Source organism: Ranitomeya variabilis, chromosome 2 (assembly GCF_051348905.1).
Source record: "Ranitomeya variabilis isolate aRanVar5 chromosome 2, aRanVar5.hap1, whole genome shotgun sequence".
In the NCBI taxonomy this organism is placed as follows: Eukaryota; Metazoa; Chordata; class Amphibia; order Anura; family Dendrobatidae; genus Ranitomeya; species Ranitomeya variabilis.
This window is the reverse complement of record NC_135233.1, coordinates 988615462-988634765: the sequence shown is the minus strand read 5'-3', so window position 1 is coordinate 988634765 and position 19304 is coordinate 988615462. Positions and strand designations below refer to the sequence as shown.

Genomic DNA, 19304 nt, shown 5'->3' with positions numbered 1-19304 from the left:
TCTAAAAACAAAGGGGGTACGACGAGTGCTCATTATACTGGATTATACCCTAGCCACAAAATTAAAAACACAATTAGTGGGTATTAACATGACACCAGTTGGGACATATGGCTGTAATTGGCATCATTGCACCCGCAGCAGTGTTATTCCCTCCTCCATTGCATTCTTTCTATCTTCCTTAGAAGGATAAAGCCTGCGCACTGCCTCTTTCCTCCCACCCCTCCTTCTGTCTAAAGCTTCTGGTTATGCTTGCTTCTGCCAGACCTAACGCATAGAGAGTCCTGGAGAACAAGAGCTGCCGCAGGAGCCAGGAATCAAGAAGAAGACACTCAGTAAGAACTAATTGTAGGAGGAACATCACACCAGAGCCACAGAACAAAGAGACCCAAGAGCAGGAGACTCAGGCCATCTGTGCTGCAGTCACTGGTACCTGGAGAGAGGCGCACACATCAGTGACTTCTACACCAGCGAAGGGGTGAGTACCGACTTTCTACTACTTGGGTTTATTGTCCCTGTCTTGTATGGTGTAGGTAGAGTTCTTCATGGCGTATAAGTAAGAAGCGCTCAATGCATTGATTTATCCTCTGCAGACCGTGAGCCCTCGCGGGCAGGGTCCTCCCTCCTTATGTACCTGTGTGCCTTGTTTTTTGCTCATGTTTAGTTGTATTTGTCTATATTTGCCCCCTTTTCACATGTAAAGCGCCATGGAATAAATGGCGCTATAAAAATGTACAATAATAATAATTTATGATGACGCCCTCTAAATCTGAAAGTCCTGTATTCCATCTGATCTATGAGTACGGTATTTATTTATCATTATACTTATTGTATAGGTGCACGAGATAAAATCAGAGTCAGATTTCTTAATAATCAGATCAAATGCTAAGGAACGAGTATCCATTTAGTCATGGTTGAAAAACCTGTCCGACAAGTAATTGAATTGATTGGTTGGATGACACGAGGGAGCTCTGTGCAATGCAGAAAAAGCACCAAATGCTAAAACCTGCACGGAAGCATACAGTAACAATACATTCTCAGAAGAGATTCTTGTTACAACATTACAAGTGATCTCACATGTAAGAAAGGAGTCAAAGAAGGAAAAAACCACAAATACTCAGCTTGGGAGAGCAAATTATATGTCCTAGGAGCAGTGCTGTAAAGTGTCCATAAAGCTGCATTAATGCTCAAACAGCAGAATGACTACAGCGGAATACTAAACAGCACTACCGAGTCCCATATGGTGTAAAGCGGGCAGTGTGAGACTGATTAGTGCCCCGCAGCCCCTTATAATAGCGTACTCCAATAATACTGAGTAATCAATAAACTACGGAGCCTAGCTGTATTCTAGGTGGCATTGAGGGTGCAAGATCTCAGCACCCAGGTCATCTGAGTTAATGCCTCCCCATCAGGGTATGCCACCCGTACGATGATGGGGGAGGCATTAAAGAAAGAAAGGAAGGCAGCACGGTGGCTCAGTGGTTAACATTATAGCACTGCAGCACTGGGGTCCTGGATTCAAATCCCACCAAGGACAACATCTGTACGGAGTTTGCGTGGGTTTCCTCCGGTTTCCTCCCACACTTCAGAGACATACTGATCGGGAATGTAGATTGTGAGCCCCAATGGGGACAGTAATGATAATGTCTGTAAAGCGCTGCGGAATAAGATAGCGCTATATAAGCAAAGCATAATAAATAAATGAATGAATGAACCCTGATGTCCACCCATCAGTAATGTACCCTATGTGAGCAGACGGGGCACACATCTCTAAGGCCATGCCAGACTGTTACCGCTCACACAGACGTCAAGTCTTCACATACAGCACATGTTCTGTGCGAGCTTTTCACCTACTCATTTTGGTCTATGGGCCTGTTCACATGTCTATGCATTTTTTCAGACAGAGTGGTCCGACATGTCTGATTTTGAGCTGAGATGGATCAAACTTGGCAACCCCAGTCTATGGGTGAGTGAGGAAAAAAAAAAAAAAATCAGACAGCACTTGGATGTCATATTGGTGCTGCCCGGTTCTCACTGACTTGTTTAATAGGAGAATGATGAGAAACCTCCATCATTTTATTTTTTACACAAAAGAAAAAATTGTAACACTTGAACCAAACCCTGATGGTTAAGACTAATGATGATTAAAACGGACACCGACCAAACTGATGAAAATCGAATCAATAATATGTGACCCATATGTTAAGATGGAGGCTACAAAGTATCATCCCACTGACCAAACACACACAACAATCGTCCTAAAATAATAATATCATTACAATATACCTCCACCTAACTGTTTGTAGGGCAAGACTTTCCAGCCTGAGTCATTCTTACTACTTGTCACTCTGCCCTATTTTAATCTATTAAAACTACGGTACATTAATAGTTGTTTATAAACGTCGATACTGTGTCTTATTATTATGCAATAACCACATGCCAAACTCTTATTAAGGGACAAACCTAAACACAAATTATTGTGACTTATGATGCAAATGTTCAATGGTCAGTTCTGCTTAACCTCAGCTGAATGTAATATAAGTGACAAATACTCAGCTCACATTGACACATTTTTATAGTGATACCATATAGTAACACTAAATACTGCAGCAATTATATATATATATCTGCGGTATGTAAGAGGTATATTTCATTATTTAGAGGTCGGTTCCATAGTCCTCTGTGGCCCACTGGCAGCATAAGCATGACTGGTTTCATGGATAATAGGACCCCTGGTAAACAGCAAATTAGCTCACCCACGCCCTCACTTGCCATTTTTAAAGAGTTCTTTAAAGCGCAGCCATGCTGCCGCTGTTATCTGCCGACATCTATAATAATATTACTGTGTTAAAGACTCCACATGATGTTACGACATATACTCCAATGCCACGAAAAAATAAAAAATTATTTCCATACACTGCTAAATAATAAGGGATATTTTTTAATCAAGTATTTTTTTCTTAGTTTTCACTTTTTAAGCAAACAAACATACGATACCTTGATTTGTCAGCACGGTGGCTCAGTGGATAGCACTGCAGACTTGCAGCGCTGGGGACCTGAGTTTAAATCTCACCAAGGACAACATCTGCAAGGAGTTTGTATGCTCTCTCTGTGTTTGCGTGAGTTTCCTCCAGGTTCTCCGGTTTCCTCCCACACGCCAAAGACATACTGATAGGGAACCTAGATTGTGAGCCCCAATGGGGACCGTGATGGTGATGTATGTAAAGTGCTGCGGAATATGATGGCCAACTATAATAAATAATATAAATAAATGCCACCCCCCCTCCAAAAAAAAAAACATATACATTGATGCTTTGCATAATACTGTAATACTGGGTAGTTTAATGGCCACAGCTGTTAAAGGGTTTGTTAGCACAGAATGACTGTTCACACGAAGTCTGCCACTCGGGGCTTCATGGTGGGGCCAATCATTCATATACACCCTCACACCTACTTATTTTCTTTCAGTCTCCATCCCCTCTCTGCTTTGAAGACCACAACCTTTAATGCTGTTTTTATATTTCGTTGCATTGTAGTAAAGCCGAGATGGCCCTAGTTCTGTTCTCTTTTTATTTGCTTTCTGCTACGCCTCTGGGAGTTACCTCTGCACCTTAGTGTAAGAATCATTGGTTTCATCACTGTTCGCAAAATCCTCAGTTGACTTTCCAATTCCTTGGTGATCCTCACTTGGCAACTGAAAACATTATGACTTAAAGCGAACCTGTCAGCAGGATTTTGTAATGTAAAGTTAAAGGGAACCTGTCAGTAGGAATTTGCTCAGTAACCTACAGACAGTGTCAGGTTGGTGCTGTTATACTGATTAAAATGATACCTGGGGTGATCAAATCCATCTTGTGGTTGATGTTTAATCTGTATTTGTAGTTTTCATGAGATTCTTGTGCTCTGGGGCAGGGCTATGGGAGGTGCTCTTCTTACATATTCATCCTTATGGGCTTATGACAGGTCATTGATCCCTCAGTGACATGCCCCCTATTTTACATACTGCATAGAATATTGTGGGTTAGACATTTTTTTTTTACTTCATCAAAATGGTACCCGAGGTGGCACCTGTGCAGTATCATCTATCCCGTTGCGATAGATTCTAATGCGCAAGTGCTGCCACTGGCGCAATTTTGCTACAGCCAAATTTTTTTTAACCCCACAATAGTATATGCAGTATGCAAAATAGGGAGCTAATCACTGAGAGATCAGTGACCTGTCATAAGCCCATAAGGATGAATATGAAAGCAGAGTCTCACCCACAGCCTCGCCCACAGGACGGCCCCGGAGCACAAGGATTTCATTAACTGAAAGCTACAAATAAAGATTAAACAACAACCACAAGACGGATTTCATCAACCAGGTATCATTTTAATCAGTATAATGGCACCATCCTGACAGTGTCTGTAGGTTACTGAGCAAAATCCTGCTGACGGGTTCCCTTTAAAGCTTCATTATTTCTAGATTGATTCTGTTGCATTTATAATTTGTGCTGTTAAAAAATTATTACTTTTCCACATGTAGTCAATCTCTACAGAGTGCCCCATGTCTTTGATATAATTAGCAGGACTAATGTCATAGAAAAGTGACGGCAAATCTTTTAGAGACCGATTGCCCAAACTGCAACCCAAAAGCAGGCAGAGGCAACAGAGAGCAGCCGCAGACAGGAGAAGGCTTACCAGACTGCAGATATAAATGAATATGCTTCATATCCTGGTGTATGCTCCCTTATCCTGGTACATGCCCCTCATCCTTTCCTTGTATATGCTCCCCATCCTGGTATATGCTCCCCCATCCTGGTACATGCCCCTCATCCTTTCCTTGTATATGCTCCCCATCCTGGTATATGTACCCCATCCTGATATACATGCCCTCATCCTAGTATATGCACCCCATCCTGATACACATGCCCCCATGAGTACTTAGCCAGTAGGACTTGGGTTTAAATAGTAATGCACCAAGATTACTAGGAAATTATATAAAAAAAAGTGCAATTATGACCATAATATCAAGAAATGTACAAGAGCTAAATATTGAAAATGTATTAAAATATATAATTAAAGAACATGAAACACACAGTTAAGCCATTTGATAAAATCACACTCCAACATGGAGGGTAAATGTAACAATATGCCCCCATCCTTGCATATGCCGCCATCCTGTCAGCGCAGCTCTTTAACGGAAAAAAAGACTAACCACAATAAGCATTGCTACTCACCTTCCTTCCTGTCCCGCGCCACATAGTCTCCCGAAGCTGGCAGCTGGCCTCTGAACAGTCAGCAGCGTGTTTTGCGGCGCACGGACCTAGCAAGATAGTGCGCTGCAATACACTTCAGCTGGATGAGCGTGTGTCCTCGGATGCACGTTTAGCTGAAGTAGGGAATGGCATCGCCGGGCTCCTCAACCGACGCCCCCGATCCACTTATGCGGAACAGCGACACGTGCCAACATGGAGGCCTCTGTGTGCCCCCTCTGGCACGCGTGCCATAGGTTCGCCACCACTGTCATAGGACATAGTATCCCAATTTCCTTCTTTCAGATGTCCGTTTACATAGTCTGAATTCTATTGGTGTTTTTCACGTTAATGGCTAAATGTCCTATGTCTGATCACAGACTTAGAGAACCGCAGAAGCAAACTGGAGACATGTATGTCTTGGATCCTAGGAATGGATCAAACTATGAGTATAGTTATGGACAAATCAACAAGGAAGTCATTGGGCAAGGTCTTCAAATCGAGGAACATTTCACTGGCGACAAAGACACGGCTCGTTCATAGTCTGGTCTTTTCTGTATTAACATATGCATGCAAAACTTTGTGTTAAAGAAACAAGACAGAAGAAGACTCTACGTCTTCGAAATGTTGTGCTGGAGAAAGATGTTATCAATACCATGGATGACAAGAACAAACAAATCAATTTTGGAACAAATCCAGCCAGACATGTCACTTGAAGGAAGCATCACCAATCTATGACTTGCCAACTTTGGACACATCTGACGAAGGAAGCAATCACTGAGGAAGGACATCCTAGTCGGAAGAATAGAAGGAACAAGATGAAGAGGAAGACCAACTACTCGATGGCTTGATACTGTCACAATAATGGCGGAGAAGATCCTGATGGACCTATCTAGGCTTGCACAAGATGGATCTTCCTACAGATCATTCATCCATCAAGTCAACATGGCTCAAGATCGAGCCGAAGGCGGTAAAAAAAATGGATCAAATCCACTCTTGGCTTAAGGTGACCAGATGGCCATTGTAAAACTTGAACCAGTCATGATGGCAAATCTATATAACGGATAAGGATGGCAGGATCTGTCTGCTATTTGTATATACACTAGTCTGGTCTGTAAACTAGATCAGAATAATGCTTGCTGTGATTTTTTTCACTCCTTGAGTACCACTCTCTCAAAAGAGCTGGGACCATAATCTCAAGATTAGGAAAAATAGAGAGAAAAAGGCTTCAGCTCACCGTTAGAGCAACTTCAATTAGGTTATAATAATTCAATATTCCGCAGCGTTTTACAATTTGCACACATTGTCATCCATCAGCAAAGCGTCGGATTTAGTCTCTGCCAGACATGAAGACAACTGATATGAAAAATTAGGAATCCAGCTTAAGAGTAAAAAAAATAAAGTCTTTATTTAGTCATTTTAAAATAATAAATGGCATTATTGTAAAACATGAAATGCGATGCAGTCGGAGATAAGAGGTGTGGAGAAAAAAAATTATGAGAAACCGGTTTCTTAAAATGACTAAAGACTTCATTATTTTTACACTTGAAGCTGGATTCCTACTTTTTATATAATTAGTTTGCATTTTATTGCATTAAATAAGTATTTGATACAATATTTGATACAATAGAAAAACAGAACTTAATGAAAATAAAGGAGGTCAGACATGTCCTGTAGTTCTTGACCAAGTTTGCACACATTGCAGCAGGGATTTTGGCCCACTCCTCCATACAGATCTACAGATTTTGCACAGTACTATATATATTACTTGTAGTTTAAAAAAAAAACAAAAACATTTTTTCACCATTTTCTGAGACCTATACATTTCTGGGTTTTTATTTTTTTGTTTGGCAAATGTGAGTTTTCACTTGGGGAACATGCAATGTTTTATAGCTTTTTATTGCATTTTGGGGGGAGAAACACCGAAGAAAGGTACTGGAATTAATTTCAATTTCTTTTTTTTTCACAGCGTTTACCATATGAGTTCAATAAAATTAGATATTGATACACCAGACTTGGTGATTATTACTTTTGTAATAGGAAAAGGGGGTGATTTCAATGTTTAGATATAAATTATATGTGAATAGATAGACATGTAAAAGTTTGGCCACCCCTGGTCAAAAATACTTTTATTGTGAACAGTTAAGCAAGTTGAAAATGACATGATTTCTTAAATGGCTAAAATTAAAGATGACACATTTGCTTTGCATTTTAGGCAAAAAAAAAAATGTCATTTTTTACACCTGGGCCAATGCAAAAATGTGAGCACCCTGCATGGTTAGTACCTAGTAGCACCCCCTTTTGCAAGTATTACAGCTTGTAAACACATCTCGTAGCCAGCCAAGAGTCGTTTCAATTCTTGTTTGAGTGATTTTCATTTATTCTTCCTTGGAAAAGTCTTCCAGTTCTGTGAGATTCCTGGGTTGTCTTGCATCCTCTGCTATTTTGAGGTCTAGTCACAGATTTCCAATGATGTTCAGATCAGGGGACTGTGAGGGCCATTGTAAAACCTTCAAGTTGAACCTTTTGAGGTAGTCTATTGTGGGTTTGGTTTGGTTTCATTATCCATTTGTAGAAGTCATCCTCTTTTCAACTTCAGCTTTTTTTACTTATGATGTTATGTTTGCATCAAGAATTTGTTGAAATTTCACTGAATCCATTCTTCCCTCTACCCGTGAAATGTTCTCCATGCCAGTGGTTGCAGCACAACTCCAAAGCATGAGTGATCCACCCCCATGTTTAATGGTTGGCGAGATGTTCTTTTCCTGTAATTCTGTGCCTTTTTTCTTTATCTATACCTTTAAACATTGTGGCCAAAGAGTTCTACATTATCCTCATCTGTCCACAGTACTTGTTTCCATAATGCATCAAGCTTATTTAAATGATTTTTTGCATACTTCTGACGCTGAATTTTATGGTGAAGACGCAGGAGAGGTTTTCTAATTATTACTCTTCCATGAAGACCATATTTGGGCAGGTGTCTCTGAACAGTATAACAATGTACCACAACTCCAGAGTATGCTAAATCTTTCTGAAGGTCTTTTCAAAAGACTCTTTTGCAGTCATACGGAGGTTCTGATTTGCTTCTCTAGCAATCCTAAAAGCAGCTTTCACTGAAGTTTTACTTGGTTTTCCAGACCTTATCTTGACCTCCAATGTTCCTGGTAACTGCCATTTGTTAATTACATTTCGAACTGAGGAAAGGGCAACTTGAAAACACTTTGCTATCTTCTTGTAGCCTTCTCATGCGTTGTGGGCCTTCACTATTTTCATTTTCAGAGTGGTAGGCAGCTGCTTAGAAGAACCCATGGCTGCTATTTTTTTTGGCACAAGGTTAGAAGCTGGGTTTTTATAAAGCTAGTTGCAATTTGCATCATCTGGCCTTTGCTAACTATGATAGTGAATAAGCCATAACCCTAAGAGGCTAATTAAGATCTGAACCTTGGTCAAAGTTATCTGAACACACAAATCTCTAAGAGTACCCAAACGTTTGCATCGGCCTATGTTCTTTTTGTAATTTTAAAAATGTAAAAATGACTATATATATTTATTTATTTTTTGCCTAAAATACAAAGGAAATGTGTTATCTTTAATTTTAGCTGTTTTAGAGATCATTTCATCTTCAACTTGCTTAACTGTTCACAATAACACCGGGGTGCCCAAACTTTTACATGCCACTGTAGATAGATAGGTAGATAAATATGTATATAAATCTATACATATCTACAGTATATCTATCTAAGGAGTGTAGGTAGGATCCAGTGCCAATTAAAAACAGCCTTAGGATGATGGGAGGAGCTAAGTCAGAAAAGAAGTCAAAACCTCCAATAATATACCAGAAAAAAAAAAAACTGACCAGCACCTCTGAACAGAATAATGCAAGTGTGAACAGGTGCAAGCTGCTATGACTGCATGATATATAAACAAAAAAATAAGACAGCACTCTGCAAGCACTAAGATGTATACAAACATTGGATATATGAAATCTGGACTGCATTACTGCTATATGGATTAGTGTACAGATTGACCAATTGATGACAGCCCATGAGGCGTACCTTTCTTTTACAGTACCCTAACCAAATATTTATCAAACATGCCTCTCCAAGGATATAGTCCTACACATTTAAATGACAGATAGGATAAAAACAATATAAGCTGACAGGAGCAGTGCGCAGTCACAACCTCCTATAGTATACTACAAAATGCTTTTAGTCTACGAGAGGCACGTTTGATAAATATTAGATTAGGGTCTCATCAAAGAAAGCTATGCCTTGTGTGGTGATGGATTTATGAATAGGCCAATGTATGCGCTAAGTACCTTAATATTTATAAATATATTTTATAAAGCAGTAATGCAGTCCAAATCTCCTATAATCAATGATTGCATACATCTTAGTGCATAGAGTGCTGCTGTATTCTTTTTTGTTGGAAAAGTTGCTGGGATTTTTTTTTTTAATTTTTAGGGAATTTTTTGTGTTTTCAGTGTTACTTAAAGACTGGGTATTAGATCAACGTGCTTTGGAATAATGAGAGACCCATGACCCATGGCAAAGCAACTGTTGCAAAAAATAATACAACCCTGTAGGATTTGTGGTTGCAGGTCCCCATAAACAGTATGGTAAGTCGCATGTGATTGCATTACATGGCCAGCCACCATATTGTCGGAAGGCACAACAATTCTATGTAGCGGATACTTACATAATGTTTTTAAATTTGAATGTTACCTTTTGGCACGAGAAGCATTTATCTGTAAAGATTAGTAACCTTCAGGATGACATACTGTAACATAGATGACAACGTAACAGGGATATTAGAAAACTATTTCCAAGCTACACAGACATTCTTATTGCATAACCTGACCATTAGGGTTAATTAAATCGAAAACCAAAGGAAATAAAGGCCATAGAATTGGAAGCCTGTGTTGGGCTAATCAGTACATTTGTGAGGATGCCCTCCCTGCTGACACTTGTGGCCTTATCAACTGGGACAAATGGCAAGTGAGGAAGACCTCAAAGGAGATACAGGAAAATGCTGCACAATAAAGATAACCGACGTGTACAATAGAAGACGGCAGCATGGAAACGCGTCAGCAGCTGCACGCTTTCCTTATTAGGCACCTGCGAATTCCACAGCTCCATACAGGATAACTAAACTTGTATTGTTTCTGGATTTGGGGGAAGGCATTTGTCCATGTTACTTAGTGATATTTCAGTGTATCTTACAATTGTATAGAAAGAAGCCAAAACAGACCTGTCATCAGAAATCACAATAAAAACTTCATATATATTTTTTAAATAGATATCTCCACCCTGATGGGGCAGGTATACTTACTTGAAGATCCATTTGAAAATGGCTGTATATTCCTGACATTAAAGGGAACTTGCACCATGAAAATGCCATCCATTCTGCAGGCACCGTGCTACAGGGCAAGGGGAGCGGAGCAGAATCATATACAGTTTTGGGAGAAAAGATTCAGTATACTCTGTGTTTTAGGGTACCGTCACACATTGAAATTTCCATCGCTACGACGTTACGATTCATGACGTTCTAGCGATATCGTTACGATATCGCAGTGTCTGACACGCAGCAGCGATCAGGGATCCTGCTGAGAATCGTACGTCGTAGCAGATCGTATGGAACTTTCTTTCGTCGCTTGATCACCCGCTGACATCGCTGGATCGTTGTGTGTGACAGCGATCCAGCGATGTCTTCGCTTGTAACCAGGGTAAACATCGGGTAACTAAGCGCAGGGCCGCGCTTAGTAACCCGATGTTTACCCTGGTTACAAGCGTAAACGTAAAAAAACAAACCGTACATGCTCACCCGTCGGTGTCCTTCAGGTCCCTTGCCGTCTGCTTCCTGCTCTGAGTGCCGGCCGGAAAGTGAGAGCAGATCACAGCGGTGCTGCGCTCTGCTCTCACTGTACGGCTGCACTCAGAGCAGGAAGCAGACGGCATGGGACCTGAAGGACACCGACGGGTGAGTATGCACGGTTTGTTTTTTTACGTTTACGCTGGTAACCAGGGTAAACATCGGGTTACTAAGCGCGGCCCTGCGCTTAGTTACCCGATGTTTACCCTGGTTACCCGGGGACTTCGGCATCGCTCCAGCGCCGTGATTGCAACGTGTGACCGCAGTCTACGACGCTGGAGCGATATTCATACGATCGCTGCGACGTCACGGATCGTGCCGTCGCAGCGATGAAAATTTCAATGTGTGACGGTACCCTTATGCATTTAATCCTCTGCTCTTTCTGGGATTATCAGTCCAGTGGGCGGTCCTATCACTGACTGATAGCTATCTCAGCATACACACTTATACATAGAAAGCTGTCAATCACTGATAGGACCGCCCACTGGACTGATAATCCCAGAAAGAGCAGAGGATTAAATGCATAAAACACAGATTATACCGAATCTTTACTGAAACTGTATATCAATCTCATCTGCTCCCCCTTCTCTAAAACATGGTGCTGGCAGATTTAACGGCATTTATATGGTGACAGGTTCCATTTAAGATGATCATTTTATGAGTCCAGCTGTAGAATGAGCGAGCTAATGAATCCAAGCGTATTTACTCTCCTTCAACCCACCCAGCCTCACTGACAGGAGGAACACTGACAGAATTCTGTAGATAAGCCCCTGATGCCGGTGGGCTTAGCTCATCTTCCATTTTGGGGGTGACAGGTTCCCTTTAAGCTCTGGCACTTAACAGGAGAACAGTGTCCCAGTACCCGTGTGCTGTCAGGTGTGGGGGACATCACACTCCCTTGTATATAAATATCTCAAACACTGCGGTCCCCATGAATCTGCCCAGTGGCCAGAGTAATTGATGTTGCTGGCCAGAGGTACTTCACCTCTGTTCTAAAGTTATGAAACTTAATTCTATGCAGTAAAGTCACAACCAGACCTAGAGATGGTAAATATTATTTATTTTAGTAATATTTTGTAATTAATGGAATATATGACAACATGATAGTCTGGGGTTGCAGCTGTTATCAGGATCACTGCACATGATGGAATCAGTATCTCTACAAAGTAGATGAGGAATCTGTGGATCATACTGGAAATGATCTGTAAGTTATTCAGATTTCTGTAAAGAGAAGAAGTCACATTATTACATCACATCAATAGATTCCGAATAACAAAGTAAATACAAATGAGCTGGAGACTAAAAGAAAGCTAAATCTAATATCTACTTATTTTGGGATGGAGGCGTAATGGTAGACAACTTACCATTCAATGTTTTTGGGATGTCTCTGTTCATAGCCTTTCATGCTTGGTGAGATGTTGACCAAAGCTGTTGGTAAGCTAAAACCAGACCAGAACAGTATGGAAATAAAGGAAGTTTTTTTTTTCCAGTCTTCAAAATAATGGAGATTTCTGTGAAGAGAACACAAGATATTACATCACATCCATAGATTCGTATTAAAAAGTAAATATTAATGGGCTGGAGACTAAAAAATAACTAATTCTGATACCAGGTATGTGCTGCTCCCATCCTGCGCCCCCATCTTGTCATGTGCTGCTCCCATTCTGCACCCCCATCCTGTCATGTGCTGCACCCATTCTGCACCCCCATTCTGTCATGTGCTGCTCCCATCCTGCGCCCCCATTCTGTCATGTGCTGCTCCCATCCTAGGCCCCCATTCTGTCATGTGCAGTAAAAAGTCACTGGCTTGCTGCGCTGACGTATTTTCTATATATATTCAGTAAAAAGTGGCTGGATTGCTCCACTGACATATTTTATATATAGATTCAGTATAAAAATTGCGCCAGAAAGCGCGGACTGCGCAAGCGCCGTTTCCGGCGCAACAACCCTCCTGGGCCACAATCCTCATCCCCGGATGCGTAACTCTGTGGGGTCCAGACTGCAGGCTATAAAGGCTTCGGACAGAGTGACGCTCCTTGCATTATATTATAGATTATGGGACAGATGAATGAGAGATGACTTACCATCTGGTGTTTTTGGGAGTCTCTGTTTATAACCTTTCATGGTAGATGTTGACCAAAGCTGATGGTAAACTAAAGAGAAAGCAGAACAGCAGGAAGTTAAACCATTTTTTTACAGCCTTTAAATGAATGTGGTTTTAATGTAAAAATACCTCCCTTACCTGATCTGGAATTCAGAATGGTCTTTTCCACTGTCCGCACCATCACGTTGGTGCTTTATTGTAAGCATTGGTGACGGCACAGGGGGCACAGAGAGCTGGAGCGGAGCCATCTACAAACACAGCCCTTATGGAAGATGTGATTGCATGGGAGGACTGTGACCTGCTCTCCGACCTCATATTCAGTCATGCAGATGACACATGACTGGACCTCCTCCTGTGGGGTTACCACCTTTGTTGGGAGATTCGCAATTTGCAGTTTTCTCCTGCCAATCCGACTAATCCATCCCATTTGCACAGGTATGTTTTGTGCAGGTGGAGCCTGCTCCTGTGGAGCCTGTGGCAGTGGTGGTGTCATCACATCCACTTCCTGCCGTTGAATGGGTGGGAGGGGACGGCCGCCATCCCTGCTGCTCTCTCCTCTTGACGTGGATGGCTCTGCAGGGGCTGGTCTTAGAGGAGAGCGGCTTCTTTCTCTGCTCTCTTCTTGTCCTCTACGCCTTGGAGGATCTCTGGCCCATCTACCTCTCCTCTCAGTGACAGCATTGTTGTCACTCTGACGTCCATGACTGGTAGAACGTCTCTCCTGATCTCTTTGAGGAGACCTAGTCCGTCCATGGAGAATTATGGTTTGACCTATACAAAAATGAGAATTTATCAGAATTATTCCCAATTTTATCAAACACTTTTGGGTTATAGCGATGGGCTTGTCTGCTTCTGTGGTGTTTAGGGAGGGTAACCCTAGAAGAATTATCTTTATTCTGGACTAAGTAAACCTGCACTGTCTGCCCCAAAATGTGACCCAGCATATCCCAGAGATAGCTCCTCTCAGGAAAGCCCTGTATGATGTGAATAATGTCTATCTCCCCGGAATATTTCACTTACCTCGGATTTCTGGTCGACGCAGCCATGCCTCACTGTCAGGAATCAGCTGACGCAGCTCCCGGGGACTAATCCATCCCATTTGCACAGGTACGTTTTGTGCACGTGGAGCCTGCTCCTGTGGAGCCTGTGGCAGTGGTGGTGTCATCACACCCACTTCCTGCCATTGAATGGGTGGGAGGGGACGGCCGCCATCCCTGCTGCTCTCTCCTGTTGATGTGCATGGCTCTGCAGGGGCTGGTCTTAGAGGAGAGCGGCTTCTTTCTCTGCTCTCTTCTTGTCCTCTACGCCTTGGAGGATCTCTGGCCCATCTCCCTCTCCTCTCAGTGACAGCATTGTTGTCACTCTGACGTCCATGACTAGTAGAAGGTCTCTCCTGATGTCTTTGAGAAGACCTAGTCCGTCCATGGAGAATTATGGTTTGACCTATACAAAAATGAGAATTTATCAGAATTATTCCCAATTTTATCAAACACTTTTGGGTTATAGGGATGGGCTTGTCTGCTTCTGTGGTGTTTAGGGAGGGTAACCTTTGAAGAATTATCTTTATTTTGGACTAGGTAAACCTGGACTGTCTGCCCCGAAATGTGGCCCAACATATCCCAGAGATACAGTTATATGAAAAAGTTTGGGCACCCCTATTAATCTTAAGCTTAATGTTTTATAAAAATTGTTTTTTTTTGCAACAGCTATTTCAGTTTCATATATCTAATAACTGTTGGACACAGTAATGTTTCTGCCTTGAAATGAGGTTTATTGTACTAACAGAAAATGTGCAATCTGCATTCAAACAAAATTTGACAGGTGCATAAGTATGGGCACCCTTATCATTTTCTTGTTTTAAATACTCCTACCTACTTTTTACTGACTTACTAAAGCACTTTTTTTGGTTTTGTAACCTCATTGAGCTTTGAACTTCATAGCCAGGTGTATGCAATCATGAGAAAAGCTACTTAAAAGGGCCACTTGCAAGTTGTTCTCCTGTTTGAATCTCCTCTGAAGAGTGGCATCATGGGCTCCTCAAAACAACTGTCAAATGATCTGAAAACAAAGATTATTCAACATAGCTGTTCAGGGGAAGGATACAAAAAGCTGTCTCAGAGATTTAACCTGTCAATTTCCACTGTGAGGAACATAGTAAGGAAATGGAAGAACACAGGTACAGTTCTTGTTAAGGCCAGAAGTGGCAGGCCAAGAAAAACATCAGAAAGGCAGAGAAGAATGGTGAGATCAGTCAAGGACAATCCTCAGACCACCTCCAGAGAGCTGCAGCATCAACTTGCTGCAGATGGTGTCACTGTGCATCGGTCAACTATACAATGCACTGTGTTTTTTTTGCCACCATGCATAACGCCTTTTTGTATGACCAAACAACTCAATCTTGGTTTCATCAGTCCACAGGACCTTCTTCCAAAAAGAAATTGGCTTCTCCAAATGTGCTTTTGCATACCTCAGCCGACTCTTTGTGGCGTGCTTGCAGAAACGGCTTCTTTCGCATCACTCTCCCATACAGCTTCTCCTTGTGCAAAGTGCGTTGCATACTTGACCGATGCACAGTGACACTATCTGCAGCAAGTTGATGCTGCAGCTCTCTGGAGGTGGTCTGAGGATTGTCCTTGACTGATCTCACCATTCTTCTTCTCTGCCTTTCTGATGTTTTTCTTGGCCTGCCACTTCTGGCCTTAACAAGAACTGTACCTGTGTTCTTCCATTTCCTTACTATGTTCCTCACAGTGGAAATTGACAGGTTAAATCTCTGAGACAGCTTTTTGTATCCTTCCCCTGAACAGCTATGTTGAATAATCTTTGTTTTCAGATCATTTGACAGTTGTTTTGAGGAGCCCATGATGCCACTCTTCAGAGGAGATTCAAACAGGAAAACAACTTGCAAGTGGCCCTTTTAAGTAGCTTTTCTCATGATTGCATACACCTGGCTATGAAGTTCAAAGCTCAATGAGGTTACAAAACCAAAAAAAGTGCTTTAGTAAGTCAGTAAAAAGTAGGTAGGAGTATTTAAAACAAGAAAATGATAAGGGTGCCCATACTTATGCACCTGTCAAATTTTGTTTGAATGCAGATTGCACATTTTCTGTTAGTACAATAAACCTCATTTCAAGGCAGAAACATTACTGTGTCCAACAGTTATTAGATACAGTCATATGAAAAAGTTTGGGCACCCCTATTAATCTTAAGCTTAATGTTTTATAAAAATTGTTTTTTTTTTGCAACAGCTATTTCAGTTTCATATATCTAATAACTGTTGGACACAGTAATGTTTCTGCCTTGAAATTAGGTTTATTGTACTGACAGAAAATGTGCAATCTGCATTCAAACACAATTTGACAGGTGCATAAGTATGGGCACCCTTATAATTTTCTTGTTTTAAATACTCCTACCTACTTTTTACTGAGTTACTAAAGCACTTTTTTTGGTTTTGTAACCTCATTGAGCTTTGAACTTCATAGCCAGGTGTATGCAATCATGAGAAAAGCTACTTAAAGTGGCCACTTGCAAGTTGTTCTCCTGTTTGAATCTCCTCTGAAGAGTGGCATCATGGGCTCCTCAAAACAACTGTCAAATGATCTGAAAACAAAGATTATTCAACATAGTTGTTCAGGGGAAGGATACAAAAAGCTGTCTAAGAGATTTATCCTGTCAATTTCCACTGTGAGGAACATAGTAAGGAAATGGAAGAACACAGGTACAGTTCTTGTTAAGGCCAGAAGTGGCAGGCCAAGAATAACATCAGAAAGACAGAGAAGAAGAATGGTGAGATCAGTCAAGGACAATCCTCAGACCACCTCCAGAGAGCTGCAGCATCAACTTGCTGCAGATGGTGTCACTGTGCATCAGTCAACTATACAACACATTTTGCACAAGGAGAAGCTGTATGGGAGAGTGATGCGAAAGAAGCCGTTTCTGCAAGCACGCCACAAACAGAGTCGGCTGAGGTATGCAAATGCACATTTGGAGAAGCCAATTTCTTTTTGGAAGAAGGTCTTGTGGACTGATGAAACCAAGATTGAGTTGTTTGGTAATGCAAAAAGGCATTATGCATGGCGGTAAAAAAACACAGTGCGTTGTATAGTTGACCGATGCACAGTGACACCATCTGCAGCAAGTTGATGCTGCAGCTCTCTGGAGGTGGTCTGAGGATTGTCCTTGACTGATCTCACCATTCTTCTTCTCTGCCTTTCTGATGTTTTTCTTGGCCTGCCACTTCTGGCCTTAACAAGAACTGTACCTGTGTTCTTCCACTTCCTTACTATGTTCCTCACAGTGGAAATTGACAGGTTAAATCTCTGAGACAGCTTTTTGTATCCTTCCCCTGAACAACTATGTTGAATAATCTTTGTTTTCAGATCATTTGACAGTTGTTTTGAGGAGCCCATGATGCCACTCTTCAGAGGAGATTCAAACAGGAGAACAACTTGCAAGTGGCCACTTTAAGTAGCTTTTCTCATGATTGCATACACCTGGCTATGAAGTTCAAAACTCAATGAGGTTACAAAACCAAAAAAAGTGCTTTAGTAAGTCAGTAAAAAGTAGGTAGGAGTATTTAAAACAAGAAAATGATAAGGGTGCCCATACTTATACACCTGTCAAATTTTGTTTGAATGCAGATTGCACATTTTCTGTTAGTACAATAAACCTCATTTCAAGGCAGAAACATTACTGTGTCCAACAGTTATTAGATATATGAAACTGAAATAGCTGTTGCAAAAAAAACAATTTTTATAAAACATTAAGCTTAAGATTAATAGGGGTGCCCAAACTTTTTCATATGACTGTATATGAAACTGAAATAGCTGTTGCAAAAAAAAACAATTTTTATAAAACATTAACAATTTTTATAAAACATTAAGCTTAAGATTAATAGGGGTGCCCAAACTTTTTCATATAACTGTAGCTCCTATCAGGAAAGCCCTATATGATGTGAATAATGTCTATCTCCCCGGAATATTTCACTTACCTCGGTTTTCTGGTCGGCGCAGCCATGCCTCATTGTCAGCAATCAGCTGACGCAGCTCCCGGGCACTCATGGCTTAGGTACCTGAAGCTGACTGATGAAATATTGGAGAACCAAGCTCTCCGGTGGCACCGCTGTTATTGTGCTCTGATCAAAGATCAAAAAAAGCAATGGAAGTAATCACTAGATGTCTAAAACAAACTAGTTCGCTCTTCCAGAACCAAAATGAAGTCTCAGCAAAAGCCTCAACTCAAGAAATGGCGCTGATATCACAGTGCCCTGAGTTTATATACCCTCAGGACATTCCATAATGCCATTATGACATCATAATTGAGTACCAGCCTAAGCATTTCATTCTGACATCAGAACAGCCAGGCCACCATGTTCTTCATAATTTATAGTTGTGGGTGTACATTATTGCTAAACTGTACAGGCCTCAGCTGCTGCAGAACCTCTTTGACAGAGGTTCGTAGGAACTGAGGTGTGTATTATGAAGCTCTGTAGAAGATGAGGTTTGTATTACGAAAATCTGAGGCAGCTGAGCGGAGTATTATTTTATTTTTTGGCACAATAGAAGCCATTTTCATCTAAATTAATTTGGGTCACAATAACTCTGCAGGAAGAGCTATTCAGTGTCGAAACATCATGTATGTCCGAACTCTTATTCAGGGCCAGTGTCAGCACCTGGGCAAGTAACAACAAAAAAACTGACTGGCACATCCAAACTAGTCTCAATGGTTGCATACTGGGAGCAGCTACCTCCATATACAATAAACAAAAAAAGGGTTGCACTCTATCGTGCTAAAGCATGTCAATGTGAAATACATGAATATATGAATAGCAATATGGCACCCAGGCAAGTGTCAGGGCCCTGAGTAGGCGGGGGGCCAATTCGGCATCGGGGACACTGGTGCACGTTGGAGACCCGATGCCAGCGCCCACAAGAGGGCCCCCCCGGCTTGCTCAGGGCCCCGGCACATGCAATACTTACCTCTCCCCGCTCCTTCACTGCGGCATCTTCCGTGTCTCCTGTCCCTGATGTTTCAGGTCAGAGGGCGCGATTAAATCACTAGTGTGCGCCCTCTGCTTGAGCAGTCACACTGCTGGAAGAC

The 19304-nt window shown here is 41.6% G+C and overlaps 2 protein-coding genes across 4 annotated transcripts in view; one reads left to right on the top strand and one right to left on the bottom strand.

Moving 5' to 3' along the window:
• Positions 1-217: 217 nt before the first annotated feature.
• Positions 218-19304, top strand: part of BOK (BCL2 family apoptosis regulator BOK) — a 71270-nt gene continuing 52183 nt past the window's right edge. Inside the window, exons 1-2 of one of the 3 annotated variants that reach the window (XM_077290977.1) lie at positions 218-475; positions 9714-9848. The gene's annotated coding sequence lies outside the window, so the exon portion shown is untranslated. Of the gene's footprint in view, positions 476-1897; positions 1964-9713; positions 9849-19304 lie in introns of all 3 variants that reach the window. The other 2 variants (XM_077290978.1, XM_077290975.1) reach the window with 2 other exon arrangements.
• LOC143808388 (uncharacterized) lies at positions 12145-18977 on the bottom strand. Its single transcript, XM_077290974.1, has 6 exons — positions 18196-18977; positions 14226-14648; positions 13344-13976; positions 13186-13254; positions 12466-12612; positions 12145-12322 (listed from the first exon to the last, which is right to left on the bottom strand). The coding sequence occupies exons 1-3, from the start codon at positions 18263-18265 to the stop codon at positions 13399-13401; spliced, it is 1071 nt and encodes a 356-aa protein (XP_077147089.1). The 5' UTR covers positions 18266-18977; the 3' UTR covers positions 12145-12322; positions 12466-12612; positions 13186-13254; positions 13344-13398.